At 41.5% G+C, this 20,335-nt stretch overlaps 1 protein-coding gene across 2 annotated transcripts; it reads left to right on the top strand.

The window, feature by feature from the left end:
- Nucleotides 1–1,044: 1,044 nt before the first annotated feature.
- On the top strand, nucleotides 1,045–18,626 carry DYRK4 (dual specificity tyrosine phosphorylation regulated kinase 4). Of its 2 annotated transcripts, none has more exons than XM_005482799.4 (14): nucleotides 1,045–1,337; nucleotides 5,021–5,104; nucleotides 6,465–6,614; nucleotides 7,698–7,833; nucleotides 8,993–9,156; nucleotides 9,519–9,655; nucleotides 10,489–10,629; nucleotides 12,250–12,388; nucleotides 14,532–14,613; nucleotides 15,339–15,511; nucleotides 16,105–16,165; nucleotides 16,702–16,831; nucleotides 17,547–17,692; nucleotides 18,139–18,626. In XM_005482799.4, the coding sequence occupies exons 1-14, from the start codon at nucleotides 1,314–1,316 to the stop codon at nucleotides 18,363–18,365; spliced, it is 1,794 nt and encodes a 597-aa protein (XP_005482856.1). In that variant the 5' UTR covers nucleotides 1,045–1,313; the 3' UTR covers nucleotides 18,366–18,626. The 2 variants fall into 2 exon arrangements, with proteins under 2 accessions (XP_005482856.1, XP_005482857.1); XM_005482800.4 differs by having other exon boundaries at nucleotides 1,049–1,337; nucleotides 9,059–9,156.
- The last annotated feature ends 1,709 nt before the right edge of the window (nucleotides 18,627–20,335 follow it).

The following is a 20,335-nucleotide window of genomic DNA, read 5'->3' on the forward strand; positions in this document are numbered from 1 at the left end:
ATCCCTGGCGGTGTCCAAGGCCAGGCTGGATGGGGCTCTGAGCAAGCTGGGATAGTGGGAGGTGTCCCTGCCCATAGCAGGAGGGTGGAACTGGACGGTCTTTAAGGTCCCTTCCAACCCCAGCCATTCTAGGAGATCTGCATGCCCCCCTCCTGGCATGACAGCCTGAGTGGTTATTTGTTGAGAAAAGAACTTTCTCTTGCACATGACGTTTATAATACCAGGGAGGATTTGTTGCTTAGAGGGTTGCCAAGCTTGGATGAATGGAAAAGTGGGAGTAATGGAAGTGGGAGCAATGTGTCTTTTGGGAGGGTGCAGCCCAGCAATTACATCAGGAGAGGCTTTGCAGAGACCACCATGGGTGCAGAGGAACAACTGTTTGTCCTTTGGCCATTCCAGCAGCATCTGTAAAAGCAGCAGCCTTCAGTGGGTGAGCGCGTATTTTTCTCCTTGAAAACCCTGGTTTCTGAGTGAAAGTAGAACTATTCTGCGTTGTTGACAGATTTCAGGCCATCAGGGAACATGTCATTCTTTGGCTGTATGAAGGAGTAGACCACACTGTATTTTTGCTTTAGATATTCCCCTAAGACAGCTGGGGAAATAGGGACGCCTCCATCAGTGCCCCATCATACATGCACAGCATCCAAAGGAGAAAGAGGAAAGACAGGAGGGCAGCTAAGTTCTGTCTCATTATCCACACCAAAATAATCCACACACTCATTATCCCACAGGGCAGAGCAGCTCTGCACTAATGCCCTCAAGAACCTCAGACCAAGGTGCCACACTGACACACAATGCCCAATGAGAAACCAACCCTTAAGGAATTAATTAATTTTCATTTTCCAGTCTGTCAGTCTTGTTGAAGAGATTTTGCTCAATGTATAGCAAGGTCGCTGTGACAAATTTTGACAAAATCCAAGTTCAAGTGTTTTTTGGTTTCGCAAGCACATGAGCTCAGTGAGAAAGAACAGACTGAGATGACAAGGAGAACAGCCAATCCTGTTATATTTGTCTTTCTTATTACTGACTTGCCATGATAAATATGGAAAATTATATTTGGCTAGAAGGAGGCTGAGAAAGGGAACAGATGGCCACCAAAAGAATACTAGAGCAGCTAATAGTCACTGGCATATTTCCGGGAGAAAAATTTAAATCTGAAGCCAAGCAGAAGCATTATCCATTTTTTTCTGCTCAGGGCACTGTGCATGGAACTGCTCCTGCTATGCTCTGACTAGATGAAGGTGGGCTTCCTGAAATGCCTTCCCTGAATGGAATAAACAGCTCCTGTCCTGCACCTAACAGCTCTCGCAGTAATGCTGACAGAAATAGTTGACAAGGTAGGGAAAATGTTTGTGTTCCTACTGTGTTTTGAGTGAGAGAGTGTATTTGCTATGGCTTTTTAATGTATTGCATGGTTTAGCACCTGTGTTGCATTCTCTCCATGTATTGTACAGGCTTCATTCAGTTTTGAGAACAGGGGGAAGAGATTGCCTATGTGAATGAAGGGGTCTTTTTTTTCATGTAGTTGTGTATTTAAAAAATTCCTAAATTTTAATGCATTTCTGATTTCTATGGTTAACATGGTACTGAAAAAATACTCTGATATTTTGAGAATTATGGAAGTGTGTCATGATGCTTGATTTTACAGAATGCTATAAAGCTAAAACTTTATGACTGTGGGCTAGGTGGTGGATGAGGACCTTGTTCTGTTTCTTTGGTGGTAACTGGAATGAGCAAGGTGGTCCAGGATTTTCAGGGCTGGAATAGCAGGAGATGATAGTCTGGGATTGCAGCCTTGGAGCTGTAGGACAAGGCTGAGTGCCACAGGAGCAGGGAAACCAGGGGTGAAATGGAGTGGAATAGTAACAGGTGCTGCAGCTTTTCTTTGGAGTGCATCTGCCAGAATGAGCCCAGCCACAACAGCTCAGCTGCAGAGCCCATAGGGCAACTCCAGGATTTTGCTAGAGCAGTTCTGCTGGGTCACTTGGATCAAGACCATCAAATAAAACCACTATGTGGACTGTCCAGTAAACCCACCTGCTCCCCATTCAGCCACCAGCAGGACTGCTGTAGGCACAGATCAGTTTTTCCACAAATAGATTTTTATATTATTTACCCATTTGGGGTAATTTTATGAAGGTCGGTCACTTACTCATTTTATTGAATAAATTGCCTAAAGAGCTATAAAGCTTAGTAAGTAGATTTTGAGAAAGGGGGGCAAAGAGGATCACAGATTTCCATGGTTTAAAATAAGGCTTGGACTGATTTTGCTTTTACACTGTAAAAAGAGAAATGTTCACCTCAAAATCTTGGTAATCTTTCCCCACTGAATGGAAATTAAATTGATTCCAAATCCAAATTCTGGCAGCACATCTTGGAGCCCACTCACATTCTTCCTTAGCTCTTGCTTAGTTTTAAATATGTTTTTTAAATTTTTCATGCTCTGTTGTTAGTAAATCTACTTTAAAAAAAATGTAAGAATTTAGACATAGCTGCCTAGCTTTTTAAAATAATTGCTAAGAAATAAAATGCCCTTTTGGAGTGAAGACTCTGCAGTCTGCACACGTATGAGAAGTCTTTGTTTCTTTGGTTTTCAGTGATAGCTTTTTCTCTATATAATCCTGTCTTTGTATTGACTTGTATCTAGAAAAGCAGTGAAGCAGTTAAGAAACTACCTTGAAATGAAATGTAATATTTTCATCAGCTCCAGAAACTGAAAATCATAGCTTGCTGGGAATGAAGTATGGATGAAGTGTGAGGAAAAAGTATAACATGTGCTAAAATTAATAATCTTACTAAGAGCTGGGCTGATGTCATTAGTAGAGTTTTGAGTGTGTATCCCAGACTCACCTTCATAATAAATATGATTGTCCCTTGAAATGCAAGATATGTAGATTGCATAAGATTGTCTGTACATTGTCTGGGAAAATACTGTGGCACTGAGTTTTCCATGGAATCATGATCTAAAGAAATTCATACAAGGATATTTGGTGCTCTGGCAAACTGTGTCATGCTCTAGGACACTCCTGTTTAGGATGCAGTAGTCTAGTGACCTTCTTCTGTGGCATTTGCTGTGTTGGCACTGGTAATATTTTGGATTTTCAGCATGTCATCTCTTATCCCTGGCTGGCTGATCTCCAGTTCCAAAGATGGGAATTACCATGTCCAGGTTTTAGTCCTTATCCCTTTCCTGCCATTCTCCTGTGCTTCACAGCCACCCTTCATCTCATGCCAGAGCTGTTCTCAGTTTGTTCTAGATCTCAGATTTGCCCTTGCAAAAGGGTTTGTATATTCATTTGTGAACAGGAAGAGCAGACACAGAGCACAGTTATCTCAAGGGCAGTTTTCAGCTGGTCTGCTCAGTTTGAGTGGTGTCTTCCTGGCTGATGGTGAGACAGCTGAACCTTTCAAAAGGCAGAATTTCCTCCATGTGGTCAGGTAGATCTGTACACAGAGATTTAGCTCCATATTTAGTTTGGAAAAGTCTTTTAGAGTCTCTAATCTAAGTGCATATGCAAGGGTGGATATGCTACAGGCTCTGGAGTCAGTCAAGAGGAGGCCATCAAGATCATCAGAAGGGTGGAGCAGCTCTGCTTGGAGGAAAGGCTGAGGGAATTGGGATTGTTCAGCCTGGAGAAGAGAAGGCTTTGGGGTGACCTCACTGTGGCCTTGCAGTGCCTGAAGGGAGCCCACAGGAAAGATGGAGAGAGACTCTTGACAAGGGCCTGGAGTGACAGGACAAGGGGGAATGGCTTCACAGTGACAGAGAGCAGGTTTAGATGGGATATTTTCCCATGGGAAAGGAGAAAGAAATGGGAGGAAGAAATTGTTCCCTGTGAGGGTGGTGAGACCCTGGCACAGGTTGTCCAAGAGAAGCTGTGGATTCCTGGAGCCTGGGGCTCTGAGCAACCTGGTCTGGTGGAAGGTGTCCCTGTCCATGGCAGGGGTTGGAAATACTTGGTTTTTAAAGTCATTCCAACCCAAACCATTCTGTGATTCTGTTCAGGGCAGGATGTGCCAGAGCCATTGTTGGGGTGTGTTCAGTTTGATCTCCCTGCTTGCAGCAGTGCTAATGTGCCCTGCCTATATCAATGTCACAGTGTGTGTGTGTGTATCAGTTTGCATGCAAGCATCCCTCACTCACTACAGCTTTTTTATATAAATATATATATATACTTATGTTTATCTATGTCCATATATGGATATCTGCAGTGTATTAGCACAGGTGCAGCATCTAATCTGAGTTGTCCCTGCCTTTTCCAGGCTCAGACAGACTCTTTCAGGAGCCTTTTTGACCAAACCCAGTGGGGTTCACTCCAGCCTATAGAGCAGAGATCCAATCTGCTTTAACCATGGAGTTTTCTTGATATAAATTATCCTAAAGATTTCTTCATTTCATTGCAGTTTGTTATTGGGCAAAAGTGTACAATGCTGCTTAGCATGTTTATTGAAAAACTGCTGAAAGCACCTGCAAACTCTAAAATGGTGAGCTGCTTAGCACTTTCCCCATGGGGTTTTTTTGTATTTATTGCCAATACTCTCTGCCCATTGGAGCCAATGGGGCTTTTCTATATTTCAGTAAACTCAAACCCTGATTTTATTTTTATTTCTACAAAATCAGCTGAATCAGTTTAATGCTGCTTTTAGCAATGTATGGGCTCTATCTATCTCATGAGGCAATTTAAAGTTGTTCTTCCAAGCAGACTCACCACCAGCTTCCAAGTACATATTTAGGGATTACAGAGGCCCCTTTCTCTTGGCTGAGCACAGGGGCACACCAAGCATCTGAGAGGCATAATAACAAAATAAACTGTCTCTGCCCCAGCCCACAAAACAGCTGCTCAATTGAGAAAGGCATTGCCAGAGTGTAACATGTTTTCAGCAGCTTTCGTGGCCCTCTCTCACACCTTCTGTAGGCACAGGCATTGCCACAAGGGAGGGGAATACAGAAATCAGGCAGGGGTTCCATAATTTTTTCTTCCAAAATAATTTTTATTAAAGCCTCGCTTTATGTTTGCAGTCTTCCCATGTGGATGCTTTTTCTCAGTCTCAGCTGACTGTTCAAGAGAGGGATCATCTGGGCTCTAACAGAGTCTTTCATCAGGTATGTACTCTTCAGCTAACTTCAAAAATACCTGAATGCTTTTTTTTTTTTAAGTGATCTCTTGTAATAAATTAATATGGGCAGAGGCAAGTCTTCTATTCCTTGTCCTCTTCCATTTTCTCTGTGGCTGTATGACTGTCCCAGATGCCTGCAAGTATTTTGGTTTTGCTGTGTTCAGTAGAATTTGAGGAATTTCTTCTACCACATCACTTTTATTTCTTGAAGCTTTTGGGAAAAGTCCACTGGAATGCCAGTTCTAAGTTTTTAAAGGCTATTCCATTATTTATTGGAATAAGAAATTTACTCATTAAAGTTGATTGGCTTCAGAGCATTGCTCTTTGCTTTTTAAGAAAATATCAAACCTCACCTTTGTTGTCAAAAGCTTGCCAAATATGTTTCTATGCTTCTCTGAGGAGAAAAATTTCACAGGTTTATGAGGGCTGTAGCTTTTGCTCTCTAGACCTTATTCTGCATTTCACTGTGCACAGTTGATCTATTTCAGATCTATTTCAAATAATTGTTTTATTATTTACCAAAGAAATAGTCTACCTGAAAGAGTTTTCTTTGCTGCTAAGAGTTTGACTTCTCTGACTTGAGATATTCAAGACATTGATGAGACATACAAGACATTCATAAAACTGTGCCCTTTAATGACTGACTGTAATTAAAAAATTATAAAGAAGTGTTTTGCAAATAATAAATGGAAGAAATCAGGAAGGACTAGTAATCCTGGATTATTTAAATGAGCATTAGCATTTATTTTTAAGCAAAGTTTGCTGAGAGCTTGCCTTTTCCTCACCAGTAAGGAGTGCAACAAAGGGGCCCAGTCAAATGGAGCTCCATAGGAAATGAGGGGGAAGGAAATATAGAGAATCCAGTGCAGGGAAGACTTCCCACTGTCTCCACCCCTGGTGTTTGGCAGCAGTCCAGTCCCAATTTCTCTTCTGCCACTGGGAATAGTTAATGGTATTTTCTGCCATTGACACTTCATGCCTACTTATTACCCTGTGTGGGCTTTCTTTTCCCCACTCACGGGAGTCCTGCTGCCTGGAATGGCTGCTGGGCTTCCAGACCCAGCCACCCTTTGCAGCTGAAGCAGTCACTGCTCTGATGCTGGATGGAAGTGTTCTTGTGAGGAGTCTCATTCCCTAAATTGTGCTGGGATTGCCTGGACAACGTCATGCTGCCTGTTAGTACAGCTGGAGCTGCCTTAGCATCTGCTCATTTCCCCTTTGCCTTTAGGTGTCAGAAGTGAACCACACACATTTTCCAAGGAGTTGCATCCCTCTGCTGTTCAAAAGCGTGGCACAGAACTGCTTGCTAGGTCGTTAAGTGACATTTCCTTGTGCTTTCTATTTAGAGAGTCAGTCGTGGTGTCCTTTCCCTCCCACATCTGGAAGGTCAAGTCAAGCATGGTCTGGCTGCAGATGCTGCAAACCCTCCCGCCTTTGAGAGCAGCCTGCCCCAAATAGCAAATAAGAGCTTGCAGAGTGTCCTCCCCTCTTTTCAGGTGAGTTATAAAGCTCCTGGACATCTCTTTTGCCTGGTGAACCAGCCTCTCTCCAAGTGCCACTGAGAGAGTGTCAGTGGCAAAGTGTCACAAGTGTATAAGTATGGGGGAAGAGAGAAAAAGGGTCAGAATTAGAGACAAGTCTGGAAAAGTGCTTCATTTTGAAAAGAAGCCCTTTTTACTTGCACACATCCTTAATTCAAACCCCACAAGCACCAAGATGCTTTTATTGAAGTGGTACCAGTCAGGACTTCTTGCAAGGATGTGGTGGACCAAGCTTGCCCACTTGTTAGTCCATACCCCATCCCCTGGGTCCTCCTTGTCTTGGCAACCATGTGCTGGTTTTGGAACATGGCTTTGGTACCCTTCTGAAACTGAGCTGGTTTTTGTCTCCATCCAGCCCCACTTCTATGAGGACTTTCTCAAAGGACGAGAAATAAATAAAGGAATCCTTTAGCTTGGAAGAGTCCTCTAAAGGACTCTGGCCCAACCTCTCACTACAAGCAGAGCAGACTTGGAGCAGGCTTCTCACATTATGATCCACTTATCCAGTTCATCTCCCACTCACTTGGGCTCCAGTGTCACAGGCCCTGCTCAAGGCAAAGTCCATGATGCTCACTGCTTTTCTCCCACTGGCCAAGCCCATCACTTCATAACAGAAGACAACCAAGTCATTCAGACACCATTTGTTGGCATATCCATACTGGTTATTCCAAATCAACTTCCTGCCTTTCACTTGGTTTGGCATGGTTTCCAAGAGGGATTGTTCCACAGCCCTCCAAGGCTGACCACCATTGGTATACATAGCATTTCTAGAGAGTCCATATACTGAAAGGATCTGGAAGATGAACTTCCTTCTCTCATTTATAGAGCTTTATCTTTCCATGGTCCAACAGCCTTTAATGCTTTTGATAGAATTTGCAGTCTGAATAAGCAGGGTGTCCTAGTGCTCAAGCTTGCTTGTTCTATCTCAGCACAAAATTGACATAGAGATTACTCAACTAATCCAAAATAAATATACTGCAGCTTTGTTTCTGTGAATATAGCAGTTTTTAATTTTAGGGGTTTTTTTCTGCTTGGCAGGAAAATGGAATTCAAGGCAATTTTCCTCAATTTAACCTTCCAGTCAGTCTTCCTGAGAGTGATACCAGAGTCCATACAAAACCATCCGAACTGGAGAGCACCAACATCGGTGTCAAACTGCCTATGACAGCTTCAGGTAGAATATCCCTGGATAAACTGAAAGGATTGAAGTGACAGGCTGTCTGCACAGATGAGGAGTGTGTACAGTCAGGACACTCAGGGACCAGAGGTGCCATGTTTAATGGCTGCTGAAATATTTAACAATTTAGAGCACAGCAATATGGATGGGACTCAGTGATTTCTGATTATCCAGCTTGGGGAAGTACCCAGTAGGGGAATGATTTGACTAACACAAATACAGAAGAAAAACATGCAGTATCAAAAAGAATGTGTATTTATCTAAGACTTAGGTGGGGTAGGTGAGAGCAATATTCCATTACAAGCATAAAACCCTTTCCCACTTCCTTGTGGCTGTGTCCCATTTTATTGATGTGGGCTAAATTGCATCTTGGGAGTTCTGAGATCTAGAAAGTTTCTGACAGAGTTAATCTATTTCTAGAAGGAGTCTAGGAAAAAAAAGTAGTGGCCTTTTGCTTTGAAATGATTTAGCATCCCTGCATTGCTGGATGAAGATCTGCCACTGTTTAACAAAACACCCACACATGCATGCAACACATAGATTTATAATGCTCCTGTCTGAATATATATCCACATTTAAATGATGGGAGTGGAGGTGTTAGGGCAGCTGAAATTTTATGCAGGAAGAATCAGAACTAGGAGAAAAGCAGATTTGGACTCCATTTAATTCCTAACCTCAAGCATCTGACTGATGATTTTTATCAGAAAAACAAGTACTTGAAAGCTTTGGTTAACTAGACATTACTGACATTTTATAAGCATAGTAATCAAACCAATAAAAATGTAACTTTTCATGTAAGTTTTGGAGCCTGAGGGAGCAGATAGACACCAGATGGGATTTTCATGATATCTATATAATTCCCTCACAATTAAATAATTTTTACCTAAGCTCTCTTAAAAGTCTTGCTGAGAGATGATGAGTGCTTTATTGAACTTAATACTGCAAGCCAGAAAAAAATAAAAAAAAGAAATATAAATTTGTATGAAATTGTAGAAAAAGAGAAATCTTAGTTGGAAGTGAACTCTAACAGCTTTTCTCAGCATCCTGCTCAAAGTGGTGGGCCCTACTGTGAAATGTTCCATTGTAAAAGCACTTTGCCATCAGGTTTCTAACATTTTATTGATTTGTGGTTTTACGTTCTTGTTTTCTGATTTAGAAGCCTTGAAAAATTTTAGAAACCAGTTAACAGTCTATGAGCAAAAAGAAATTTTCAATTATACAGAGCTCTGGTTTCTTGGCCTGGAAGCTAAAAAGATTGAAGGTTTGCCTGAAACCCAGAATAATAATTGTTATGATGATGAGCATGGTTCCTACTTAAAGGTAAGTGGAAAAATTATGGTATTTGTTTTGAGCTCAGTAAGTTTGTAGTGATTTTATGCCAACTTTTAAGTGTTGTCTGTGAGATAAATGTTGTTTCTAGAAGATAAATGTTCACATAGTGAAAAAATGCCTTTTAAACCTGAAGAGAGAATTCACTTTGCATGTCATGCAGGGTTGATGCAAGGTAGCTGGGCTATGGAAGCATCACTTGGGATTTTCCTTGTTATCATTATTTGATGTAGCCTTCACCTGCAGCTAGCCCACCATCTGTCATGGAGAGCAGACTCAAACACACAGGAGCTTCTGGGAAGCCTGATCTTTGTTGTACTCCTTGAATCTGAGCCCTTTGTGTTCTTTTGAAGGTTTTACATGACCACATTGCCTACCGCTACGAAGTCTTGGAGGTCATTGGGAAAGGGTCGTTTGGGCAGGTGGCCAAATGCCTGGATCACAAAACCAATGAGTTAGTGGCATTGAAAATAATAAGGAATAAGAAAAGGTGAGATACCTGCTGACTTTAAACCAGTAAAGTCATCCCTCTTATATACAAGCAAACTGTGACAACATGAACAAATCAAAATCAAACCTCCTGTACGTTCGTTAAACACAGTGAGTGCAGAGTGAGGAAAGAGGATGTCAGGAACTGGCCTGGACCTGGAGGAGAGACAGCCTAGGAGAGCAAGCACAGTTTCTCCAGACTCACAAGGTCTCTCTGTCTCTTGCACAGTGAATACACAACCCAGGTAACCAGCTGTGCAGGACTGAGAGCAGGGGTCATCCCCACAAGGTTCCAAAAACACGGGAATATGCTGGAAGGTGCCTATCACTTGCTTGAACATGAAGAATTCTACACTGCAGTCCTAAGCAACCTGTTCCTGTTAAGTGGCTGGTTACAAATTTGTGAGCTTGAGGCAGAGTCAGTGAAACAGATGTTCAGCTGTTCCATTTTCCCCCTCACTGAACACTAAGTGTAAAGATGCTTTTCAGAATCCCCTGTCTGACTGTGGTAGGTGTGAAACATGTTCAAGGAAAGTGAAACATTCCTATAGACTTGAGAGCACCAGGATTTTAGTCTGGATGCTCACTGGAAACCTTTTCATTTAAAGGTTTTTTCAGACAAGTCAAATTAGGTACCCTGAAGTGTTATGTAAGGCCAGTGTATTTAGACTAGGAATCAACAGTAAGAAATCCAAATTACAATGGTTAACGGGGTTGAATGAAACATTTTAATAATTGTCCAACCTGCTGAGCTTATGGTGTTTGTAGCATTTGCAGAAATACAAATGCTACCCTGAGGTGATGTCACCATTCCCATGTCATGTGATATTTCAGATTTCACAGCCAGGCTTTGGTAGAAGTGAAGATCCTTGATGCTCTGCTGAAGAAAGACAAAGATGATACTCACAATATCATCCACATGAAGGAGTACTTCTACTTTCGCAATCACTTCTGTATCTCCTTTGAACTGCTAGGGTAAAGTACATTTTCCTTTACATATACCTTGGGGAGAATTGTAGCTCTTGTGCCTTACAAGATTTAATTTTTATGTCTTCTTCAGAAGAATTGGCAGCTAGAAAGCAACACTGTCTAAACACAGACTGCATAACTGAGCCTTTGATCACCCAAGGTGAACTGAAAAAGGCCACGTTCAGACTTCACACGGGCAATGACATGATCCATCCCTTATTTTCTGTGCTGGGTATTGAAGGCTTCTTCCCCGAAAGACCTGTGAGGAAAAGAGTAAATGCAGGACTGGTAAACTTCAGGGTATATAAATATGAATAATATCAAATAATATAAAAATAAAACTGCATCTTACTTTTTATGAATCTTTGCTGCAGGGCTTCTTAGGAGGAGTTCTGGAGGAATTTTGGAGAAGTCAGATTATTTTATTCATCAGCCTTCTTGTAATCAGGGAATCAAACTGGAATTATCCAGGTTACCCACTCTTCTCCAGCCCCTAGAGCAAAGCCCCCATTGGTGCATGTGCTGCAGACCCTGCTGAAGATTCAGCATGGTATGCACAGCTTGATCCCAAAGAAACCTGAATCCCTCGTGTTGCTGCATGTGAGTCTGTCACTTACAGGCACACGGGGTGAGAGGTGACTCCTCTCCAGGCAAGTCACAGATCAGTCTTTTCTGAAAGCCTCTATGGAAACACACAGGGAAATGGGAGATCCACTATCTTTAGGTCTCCACAGAGGAGTTGAAGCCTTGTTGTCATAGAAAAATGTTTGTCTGGTAAAATTTTCATTGCCTTTAAAATACCATGAAAAGCCTTTGATTTGTGATCTTTTCCGTTAAGTCTGGGCAACTTTAATTCCAAAGGAATGGGCCGTGCCTGCCACCAGTGGACACTCCAGTGAGGAAGGCAGAAAGCTCCAGTTGGTCATGTCCTTGCAGACATGTGCTAGTGCTGAGGACACCTCTCACAGGGAAGAATTTATTCCTAATATCCAATCTAAACCTACTCCTTTTTCAGTTTGAAATCATTACCCCTTGTCCTGTCACTATCACTATCAAAAATCTCTCTCCCTCCTTTTCATAAACCCCTTATGGCGCTGGAAAACTGCAATGAGATCTTCCAGAGCCTTCTCTTCTCCAGGCTACTGAGCAGGGCTACTGGAAGTTGCTGAGATGTGATGTCACCAGAGGGATAAAAAAACCCACTGAGACCTGATTTGTGGGGGGGGTTATCTAGTAATATTCACTGCTGGTTAAAAACCTTTAGGCAGAAATTATTTACTCAAGACACCAAAGCAAAGAGAAATGACAGCAAAAGGAGACAGAAAAAAAAATTTTTGGTTCCTGAATGATTATGGTTCTTGGTAAAAATCAGCACAGCTGCTTAACAGCAGAGAGTTTAGCAAGGAAGTTCAGTGATTTTACATCTGCTTTAGATCTGGGAGGTGTTTGTGCATATCAAATGCAGGGCAGCATTTGCAGGAAGGAAAATAGCTGTCATTTTCCTCTGCATGAGTCCTCCATGTGGAAAGACAAGCTCTTAATGCACTGGAAACTAATCATGCCTTTAAAAATAAATTCTCCAATCTCTTATCTGCTCTCTGTCTGCTGCTTCTTCCTCCCCCACAGAATAAATTTGTATGAGCTGATCAAAAAGAATAATTTCCAAGGCTTCAGCCTGTCGTTGATTCGCCACTTCACTCGGTGTGTGCTGAGGTGCTTGCAAGTGCTCTACCAGGAAAAAATAATTCACTGTGATCTGAAGCCTGTAAGTACAATCATTTCATCACCTGGTATTCTGTACAGAATCAATGAGCTTATCCTACTCTTTATTGATTGAGAGGAACTGTCAGGAGAAACCCTAAAAACCCAGTGTGATGTTTGTACAGAAGCTGTGATTTACTTCACATTATGCTCATGCTACAGTCAACTGATTGTTACCATAGATTCAGTTCATGCACCAAAGCACTAAATGAGATTATTTCATTGCCAAAACATATGCAAATATGAATCAAATTCAGGTAATGACTTTTTGCTTAGAGAAAAAGAAAAATACTTGCAAAATTAAATATTTCAAAATGACGGACTTTGTAATACAAGGAGTATTCACAAGGCAGCCTGTTTCAGGTTATTCTGTTAAGTCAATTTAATTTCTCAGGCATAACTATAAAATTAAGTAGCCTAGTAAATGACAAAGTAATTCTGTGGAACAGTCTGTCCTCCAATTCCCTCTGCTGTATCTCCTAAGCATTCATGCTAGGTAAAACATTTCCATTCTCCTTAAGTCCCAAATTTAATATTTTGCAATTTTCTGAGATTTCTGAAGGACTTTAATTATATTTTCACTTCAGATGAAAGTTTCCCTTGATTTCCTTTTCAAAAGGGCAAATTAACCAATAAAGAAATAAATAAGTTCTCAGGTAAAAATGCTAAGGATAAAATTCTGTTGTCACTTTGCTAAATGTAGCTTGATTTAGAATTCTGAGAAGTCACATATTTTCTATACCAAGTGTCTTACCAATATGTTTGCCAGACCAATTTTCAGTGAGGAGAGAGGCTTGCAAGATAACCCAAATATATGAATCAAAAACAATTAGCCCAATGGGAAATCTGTTTCCAGGCAGCCACTGACAAGGAATGACGTTGGCAGCATCAATTAGTGTAGTCTGTATTTAAATAGAGCAACATGTTAGTGAAAATGTAATGAGTTAACTAAAAGACAATTTTGTTCTCATTCAACAATTGTACAGTTTCATGAATTTATGTTGCCTGAAAATCACATCTGTTATCCCATCTGCCTCCTATGATATTTCTCAGCATTAGGTAGAATATGGAGTTTCTCTGGCCTTTATGCTAGGTAATCACTGCCTCCAAAGCCTGGTTTTACAGTCAGTCCTGGTTTTCCAGGTTTAACCAGCTCCCTTGCATTGTGAGGGATTCAGTATAAGAAACAGAGTCCCACCATGAGCATGAAGGGATAGGGAGCTGCAAAGATGGGATGCTGCTTCCCAAAGCAGAGCCAAGAGCACCTGGATTATGGAAGTCAGTCCTTGCCTTGACTTTCAGCAGTAGCAGCTTCTCCTTCCTGGCACATGAAGCATTTCCTTATGAGCTAATTACCCAGGAAACCACTTCATCATTATTTGGCATCCACCTGGGAAGTGTTCAGTCCTTCAAAGCCCTGACATATAATCACTGTAAAACTGGTTGATAAAGGTAACCATCTGTCTGCTGAGGCATGGAGAAGGAAATCCTTCATTTAGACAGACTTTTAATGAGGATAAAACTCAGCTCTGCAGAAGGAGCTGCAGGCTGTGTTTGCTCATCAGTGCACACACATATATCCCTGAACTGGCTGTTTAAGGACCACTTCTCCAGCTGGACTTGCAAGAATCCAGTGCTGTACCCACCTGCACCCAGCTAAGAATCCACGGGACCCTGCCTTGTCCATTTGTCCCTCCCTTGAGACTTGTGCATCACACAGGTGGGGAGGGGTGAGCTGACGCAGAGTCTGGGGCAGGCAGTGCAGGGGAGAGCTGTGGAGTGTGGCTCCTTCATGGGCCAGGGGCTTTCTGTGCTTACAAAAGCATGGTTCTGGTTAATTCAGCACAGCACAAAGCCAGGTGCAGTTTGGCTTTTACTAGATAAGCAACCCTGAGTTTTGGGGAGCTCCCTGGTGCCCTTTCTGTCTCACCTGCAGCCTGGGTACCTTTCCAAATTTCCCCTCTGCTTTGCACAATTGCACATTATTGGCTGCCCCCTCATGTTAGCAAATGCATTCCAAAGGAGTTTGGATTTTGAAGCTCTCATTATGCAGAGAAGTGTAAATGCGATTTGCATTCTGATTTTCCCTAGCTTAATATGGTGTTAAACTCCTCTTTTCCCTGTGATTTTTTTTTTTTTCTTTTTAGGAGAACATACTATTATACCACAATGGGCAAGGTTCAGTCAAAGTTATTGATTTTGGATCAAGCTGCTATGAAGACCAAAGAGGTTTGCAGAAAAGTCAAGTTCATGTAATTTTCTTAATAAGCTTTCTTAATTTTAAATAATGTGGAAAAGCTATTTCTTGGATTGGGCTAATATATTGACCTATGCCCCTAATTAGAACCTGGTGAACTGTTCAGCCACTGGTGGTGGAGCAAATACTGGTAGAGACAAGTAAGATATTACCATTCTTTTTCTTTGTCCCAAGCCCAATCAGCATCTTTACTCCTGTGTTGAAATCAGAATTGCACTTTCAAGAGTGGTTAGCTGGAACAAACTTAAGAGGATAATCCAAATATTTCACTTATCAAGAAGTTTGTCAGGTCCAGAGAGTGTTTCTCTGTGAGATGGTTAAATTACAACTGGTACTTTTTGTATAAATACCACAGGGAGGGAAATGGGAACTGTACTTTTAATTTAGGAACTGTTGATTGATGCAAATGCAACACCTTCAAATAGGAAAATGAGCATGGATAAACTGAATCACAGCATTAGGAGAACAATTTCCTTCAGTGAAACTTGTTGAAAAACAATTTCTAAATGGAACAGGGGAAAGTGTATCACCCATTACTTTTAGGATGAGATTAGAAAATGTTTCCAGAGCCTATGTGAGCAATCTGTGGATAGACAGATTTATGATTCCTGAACATATGCCTCTCTTCTGCGAAATCTGCAAATTGACATTTCAGTCCCAACTGTGATTTTTGCTTCTTGTCTGATTTTTGATCCAGTGTACACCTATGTTCAGAGCCGCTTTTATCGCTCCCCTGAGGTGATTCTTGGTCATCCTTATGCTATGGCTGTTGATATGTGGAGCTTAGGCTGTATCATAGCAGAGCTTTACACAGGCTACCCGCTCTTCCCAGGGGAAAATGAAGCTGACCAACTTGCCTGCATCATGGAGGTAACTTTTGGGATTGGTTTGCACACCCATTTGATAAACCGCACCACCAGAAACAAAAAGAAACCTCAAGCAATAATGAAATATGATTGGGTATGGCCTGGCCCTCCAGAGGGATGTTTATTGCAGCCAAATGGCTCTTTGAGCCAGAAGGGCCCCTCTGAGCCTCTTTTCCTCCAGGCTGAGACCTTTGCCAGCTCCCTCAGCTTCCCCTCATCAGACTTTTGCTCCAGCGCCTTCCCAGCTCTGTTGTCTTCTCTGAACATGCTCCAGCCCCTCCATGTCCTTCCTGAAGTGACAGGTCCAGAACTGGACACAGATTTGAGGTGTGGCCTCACCAGTGCCATGGAGAGAGGGACAATCTCTGCCCTGGTTCTGCTGGCCAAGCTATTTTTGATGCAAAGATGTGTACAGGCAGCACTAAGGAATCCCTTAATTCCCTCCACAATAAGAGGAAATATTTTGCAGACATTTCACAGTAAATTGCAACATTCAACTTCTTTTCATAAGGAGGGCAAAATGCCACACCTCACCTATTGGTTGTTGAGTATCTGTATGAAATGAGGAGTAACTCTATGAATTAATTTTCTATGAAGGTATTGGGTCTTCCACCAGCTGATTTTATCCAGGCTGCATCAAGGAGGAGAACATTCTTTGGTAATTTCTTCTGATTATTTGTCATTTCTGGATCCCTCCCTGGTTATTAATCACTAATTAATAGCACTGGTAGAGAGTAGGGTCAGAGATCTTTATCTGATTCCTAGCTGATAAAAATACTTCCAGGAAGAGGTATGGGAAAAAAGTAAAACAATAAAATGAGGCCTGTAAACAAACCTGGAGCTCTGCTCTTCATGTCTTATGGGCCTCTAATTGCCAAAGTGATAGAGAAGTTGCTCTTTAAAAATATTGTTGCTGAAAGGAATGCAGTGGGCTCTGGGAACTAATTTACATTTTTCATTTCTCTGTGTAAAAATTTGGTTTGGAAATTGCTCAAAGCAAACAAACCAAACAAAATGTAGGATATGGTCTCTAGGATGTAATCAATCCTGTTCACCACAATTCTTGTAGATTATCAATGCAACAGGGCAAAACAGGAATTAGTGGGATGGACCTGGATACTGTTTATGCAACTTTTTAAGGTATTTAGTGAAGGTTTTTAATGTAATTTTTGAGGATGTCTTTTTTTTTCTAAGATTCCAAAGGTTTTCCTAAATCTGTAACTAACAGCAAGGGGAAAAAGAGATGCCCAGACTCCAAGGATCTAAGCACAGTGCTGAACACTCATGATGCTGGCTTCTTGGACTTCTTGAAAGGATGCTTAATGTGAGTTCATACTGTACTCAACAAGCTACTTTTGACTTTGATTTTATTCTTTTGTGCCTTTAAAATCCTGGTATCTGTTTTGTTTGCTTGTTTTATTTTTTGGTGGGGGGTTTTGGGTTTGTTTTGTTTTGTTTTCTACGTGGTATCATTTGTATAACTATTATTATGGACACTTTACTGTGCCTTCTTTCGCAGTGACTTAAAATTTCTTTCTAGCAGTTCAGTAGCACTTTCCTAAAGAAATTCTAAAGAAACTGCAAACTTGTGATAACATGGGGAAGAAAGAAAAAATCATCCCACCATATTTCACAAAAGGGTTGCTTTCAGTGTTCTCTGTTTGCCAAGTCTGTGTGAATCATGGATTCATTTCGGTTTGCAGGTTGAATCAGAATTTTCAGAAAATAATTTCAGTGGAGCAAAAAACCAAACCTTAAACAAGAATGTTGGGTCCCTACCCTAATAGAAGCAGGAACTGCATATTAAAAATGGTTTGGTGCTGCAGAGGATTTGATCAGCACAGTGCTGACGTAAATAGGTTTTGAAGGCTGGAGAAGATCACAGATTTTTCCGTGGTTTTGGGATAAAAAGAAAATTATCTTGTTTCAAAAAAATGTCCTCATAACCTGACTTTCAACAGACAGGGCTGAATCTCTTGCCTTTTACCAATTTTCAGATAGAAATAGTTGAATAATGATTTGTCTCCTGTGGATTTAAGGTGGGAGCCCTCCCTGCGCATGACTCCCGATGAAGCGATGAAACACGCGTGGATCCAGGAGCCCAAAATCTTCCGGAAGCCACAGGCCCCAAGGAAGATGAGTGATGGCTCCTTCTCTGTGCTGGAAAGTAGAAGAGAAACTATCCGTAAGCATATTCTACCTCAGGACTAAGGGCATTTATACCACCAGTGTTTGGGGTTGCTTTGTGTTCAGTGTCATCTGCCTGGAGCGAGGGGAGGTGGAAGTGTGGAGATAATGGATGGCTGGCCCCTGAAATGGGGTGGGTACAGGCACCACTCCTCACTTGTGTAGAGCTGCATGCCTTATGTTTTAGTTCAGCTGCCTGCAAGAAGACTGGAAGTGCTGAAGATTCACGCAGAGAACCCTTTTCCCTGCTGAGAACAGAACAGTATCTGACACCACACCACAGTGCATGCCACTTTCAGCGCAAAAGAATGCAGCAGTGGGGGTTGTGAGATTCCTGAGAAAACTTTCACCTGATTTGCTGGGAGTTTGTGTCAATCCTGTGTTTTACCTGCTGTTAAGAGTCAGCAGTCTTAACCCTCTCATTTTAATGATTTATTGTTGCAGAGAATCTCTGGAAAAATGCAGCTGACAAAGTGAGAAGTGAACTGGCTGACAGACTGACTCCTTTCACAGGCACAGCAGAAAGTGATGTGCAGAACACAAGGAAGCATGCTATTCCAGAGAAATACTTGGAAAACCACATGGAAAAGCCTATTAAATATGATCAAGCAGAAGACAGTGGTGAAAGAGCTCTTCCAAAAACATCTCTTTTTTTCCCACCAATTAAGTAACACAGAGCGCAAGCTAAGATTGGCTCAGTGCACTTGCATACCTAGTGTATTTTGTAGGTATTATTTGTACTCAGGAATATAAGATATATCTGTCTGTTCATGGGCTGTGCACATTGTAAGTATATTTAATGTTCTTTTTACCCTGAAATCATCTAGTCAACCAAAACAGAATTTGAGAACCATTCATTTTCCTCATCTCCATCTTTGTGATCAGAGATTCTTCACAACCAGCAGCAATAAAATGGAGACTGTAGAGGTGGAGAGTGGCTTATTCTTGGTGTTCTAACAGACTTTTGAATTTTATATTTTCTTGGATCTAAAAGATGTGTTGACTGAAGAATCTGAATCCTTTTTCTTACAGCAGCATAAGTCAGGAATAATTAATGGATAAGATTACTGAATTTACTTATGTATAAAACAAATAAGAGAAATCAAACCCAGCATCCTCATTTTCCTCCTGCTACATCTTCCTCTTTTTATAGTGAAGCTGCTAGATGAAACCATTGTCACACCTTCCTAGCAGATTTAGAAATGCAAATTATGCTCTTTAACTCTCTAGCAACAACAAAGCAGAGTGGTATTCTGGGCCCATTTCTGCAGGGACTCAACAGGAAGAATGGATTAAAGCAAGCTAGTTTGATTTGGGAAAATTGTCCTTCATGGAAGTTTAACTTAGTACTCTGAAAAAACCCCAACAAAAACCAAACTAATTTCTATGATCCCTCTGGCTTAATGTATTTAATTTAGGTATTTCACTCTTCGAACAGCAGACTATCTTTTCACTGCATTTGTAAAGCACCCACCTCATTACACCTCTTACATTTACTGGAGCTTATACCTAGAAATTCAGTTGAAAAGGAATAATGAGAAAATTGTCCTACCAAAAGCAGCTGCTACTTTAGCAGTGACACTGCAGCAGCCCCTAGGGAAAGAGGTGTTCAGAAGTGTTTAGAGTCACCATAGCAGCAAGCTCCCACAGGCTCTTTTGCAAAAGAAAAATCCACAGGATATGGAAATGGTCCTCAAACAGTTCCAGTGTTACAGGAGTAAACAAGCCAAGTGACAGGTACAGCTGAATCACTTACTGGTAGGAGTCACCTCAGGGAGAATGGACTGCTGTGATCATCCCCTCAGCTTCAGGCAAATCCTGGGACTCCTGAAGAAACACCTGGAAAATGAGTGACCCAAGAAGGGCAATAGCCCATTATTGAGGGCAATTGAGCAGAGAATTACAAGGGTATTTTGGCAGACAAATACCATCCTGCTGTGATGCAGGCATTCCTGACAAGCAGGCCAGCTTGCAGTGCCAGAATTATTTGTACCTCTGGTGTCAGAGACTCCTTTGCAGCTGAACCCTCATGGAGACCATAAAATGCTCCCATTCCCATTCTTCAGCAGAATGATGTACTAGGAAAAGTGAGTTCTGTTCTGCACCATGTTATGGCACAGCACAGCCAGGGTGGGAGCACTGCAGACCCTTGGAACAAGAATTTACTAGTTTGGTTCAGTTGCTGCTCATTCTTCATCTGCTCCGTCACATTCCCTTCCCAAGTTACAGTATCTGATTCTCACAACTGTGCACTTGGGTTTTTGTCTGTTCAACCTCAGAGGCAAAGTTTGGGATCAATTATATTGAGACGCCCTTGACCCCTGGAATGGATGTTACCCTAATGAAGGTGTAAACCTCATTTGGTAAATGGGCTTCTGTGCTGGAGCCGTGTTTTCTTCACAATTTATTATATTTCAGTAGCTCTTTGTAGTAAACATCATAATATTATTTCTCCTGACATACGCTGATGGGTTTTCCAAGGCATTCAGTGTTGAGAGAAAAGTGGCAAAAAATCTGAGCCTGTAATTCAGTTTGATCATCCTTCCTTATAGAAGGCAGATAGATGGCATTTCACTGTAGCTGCCATGAATTTGCTGTCTTTTTTTCCTCGCTGACCTGCTGTTCTGGTTTAATTCCTGCA

This window comes from Zonotrichia albicollis, chromosome 4 (assembly GCF_047830755.1).
Source record: "Zonotrichia albicollis isolate bZonAlb1 chromosome 4, bZonAlb1.hap1, whole genome shotgun sequence".
Classification (NCBI taxonomy): Eukaryota; Metazoa; Chordata; class Aves; order Passeriformes; family Passerellidae; genus Zonotrichia; species Zonotrichia albicollis.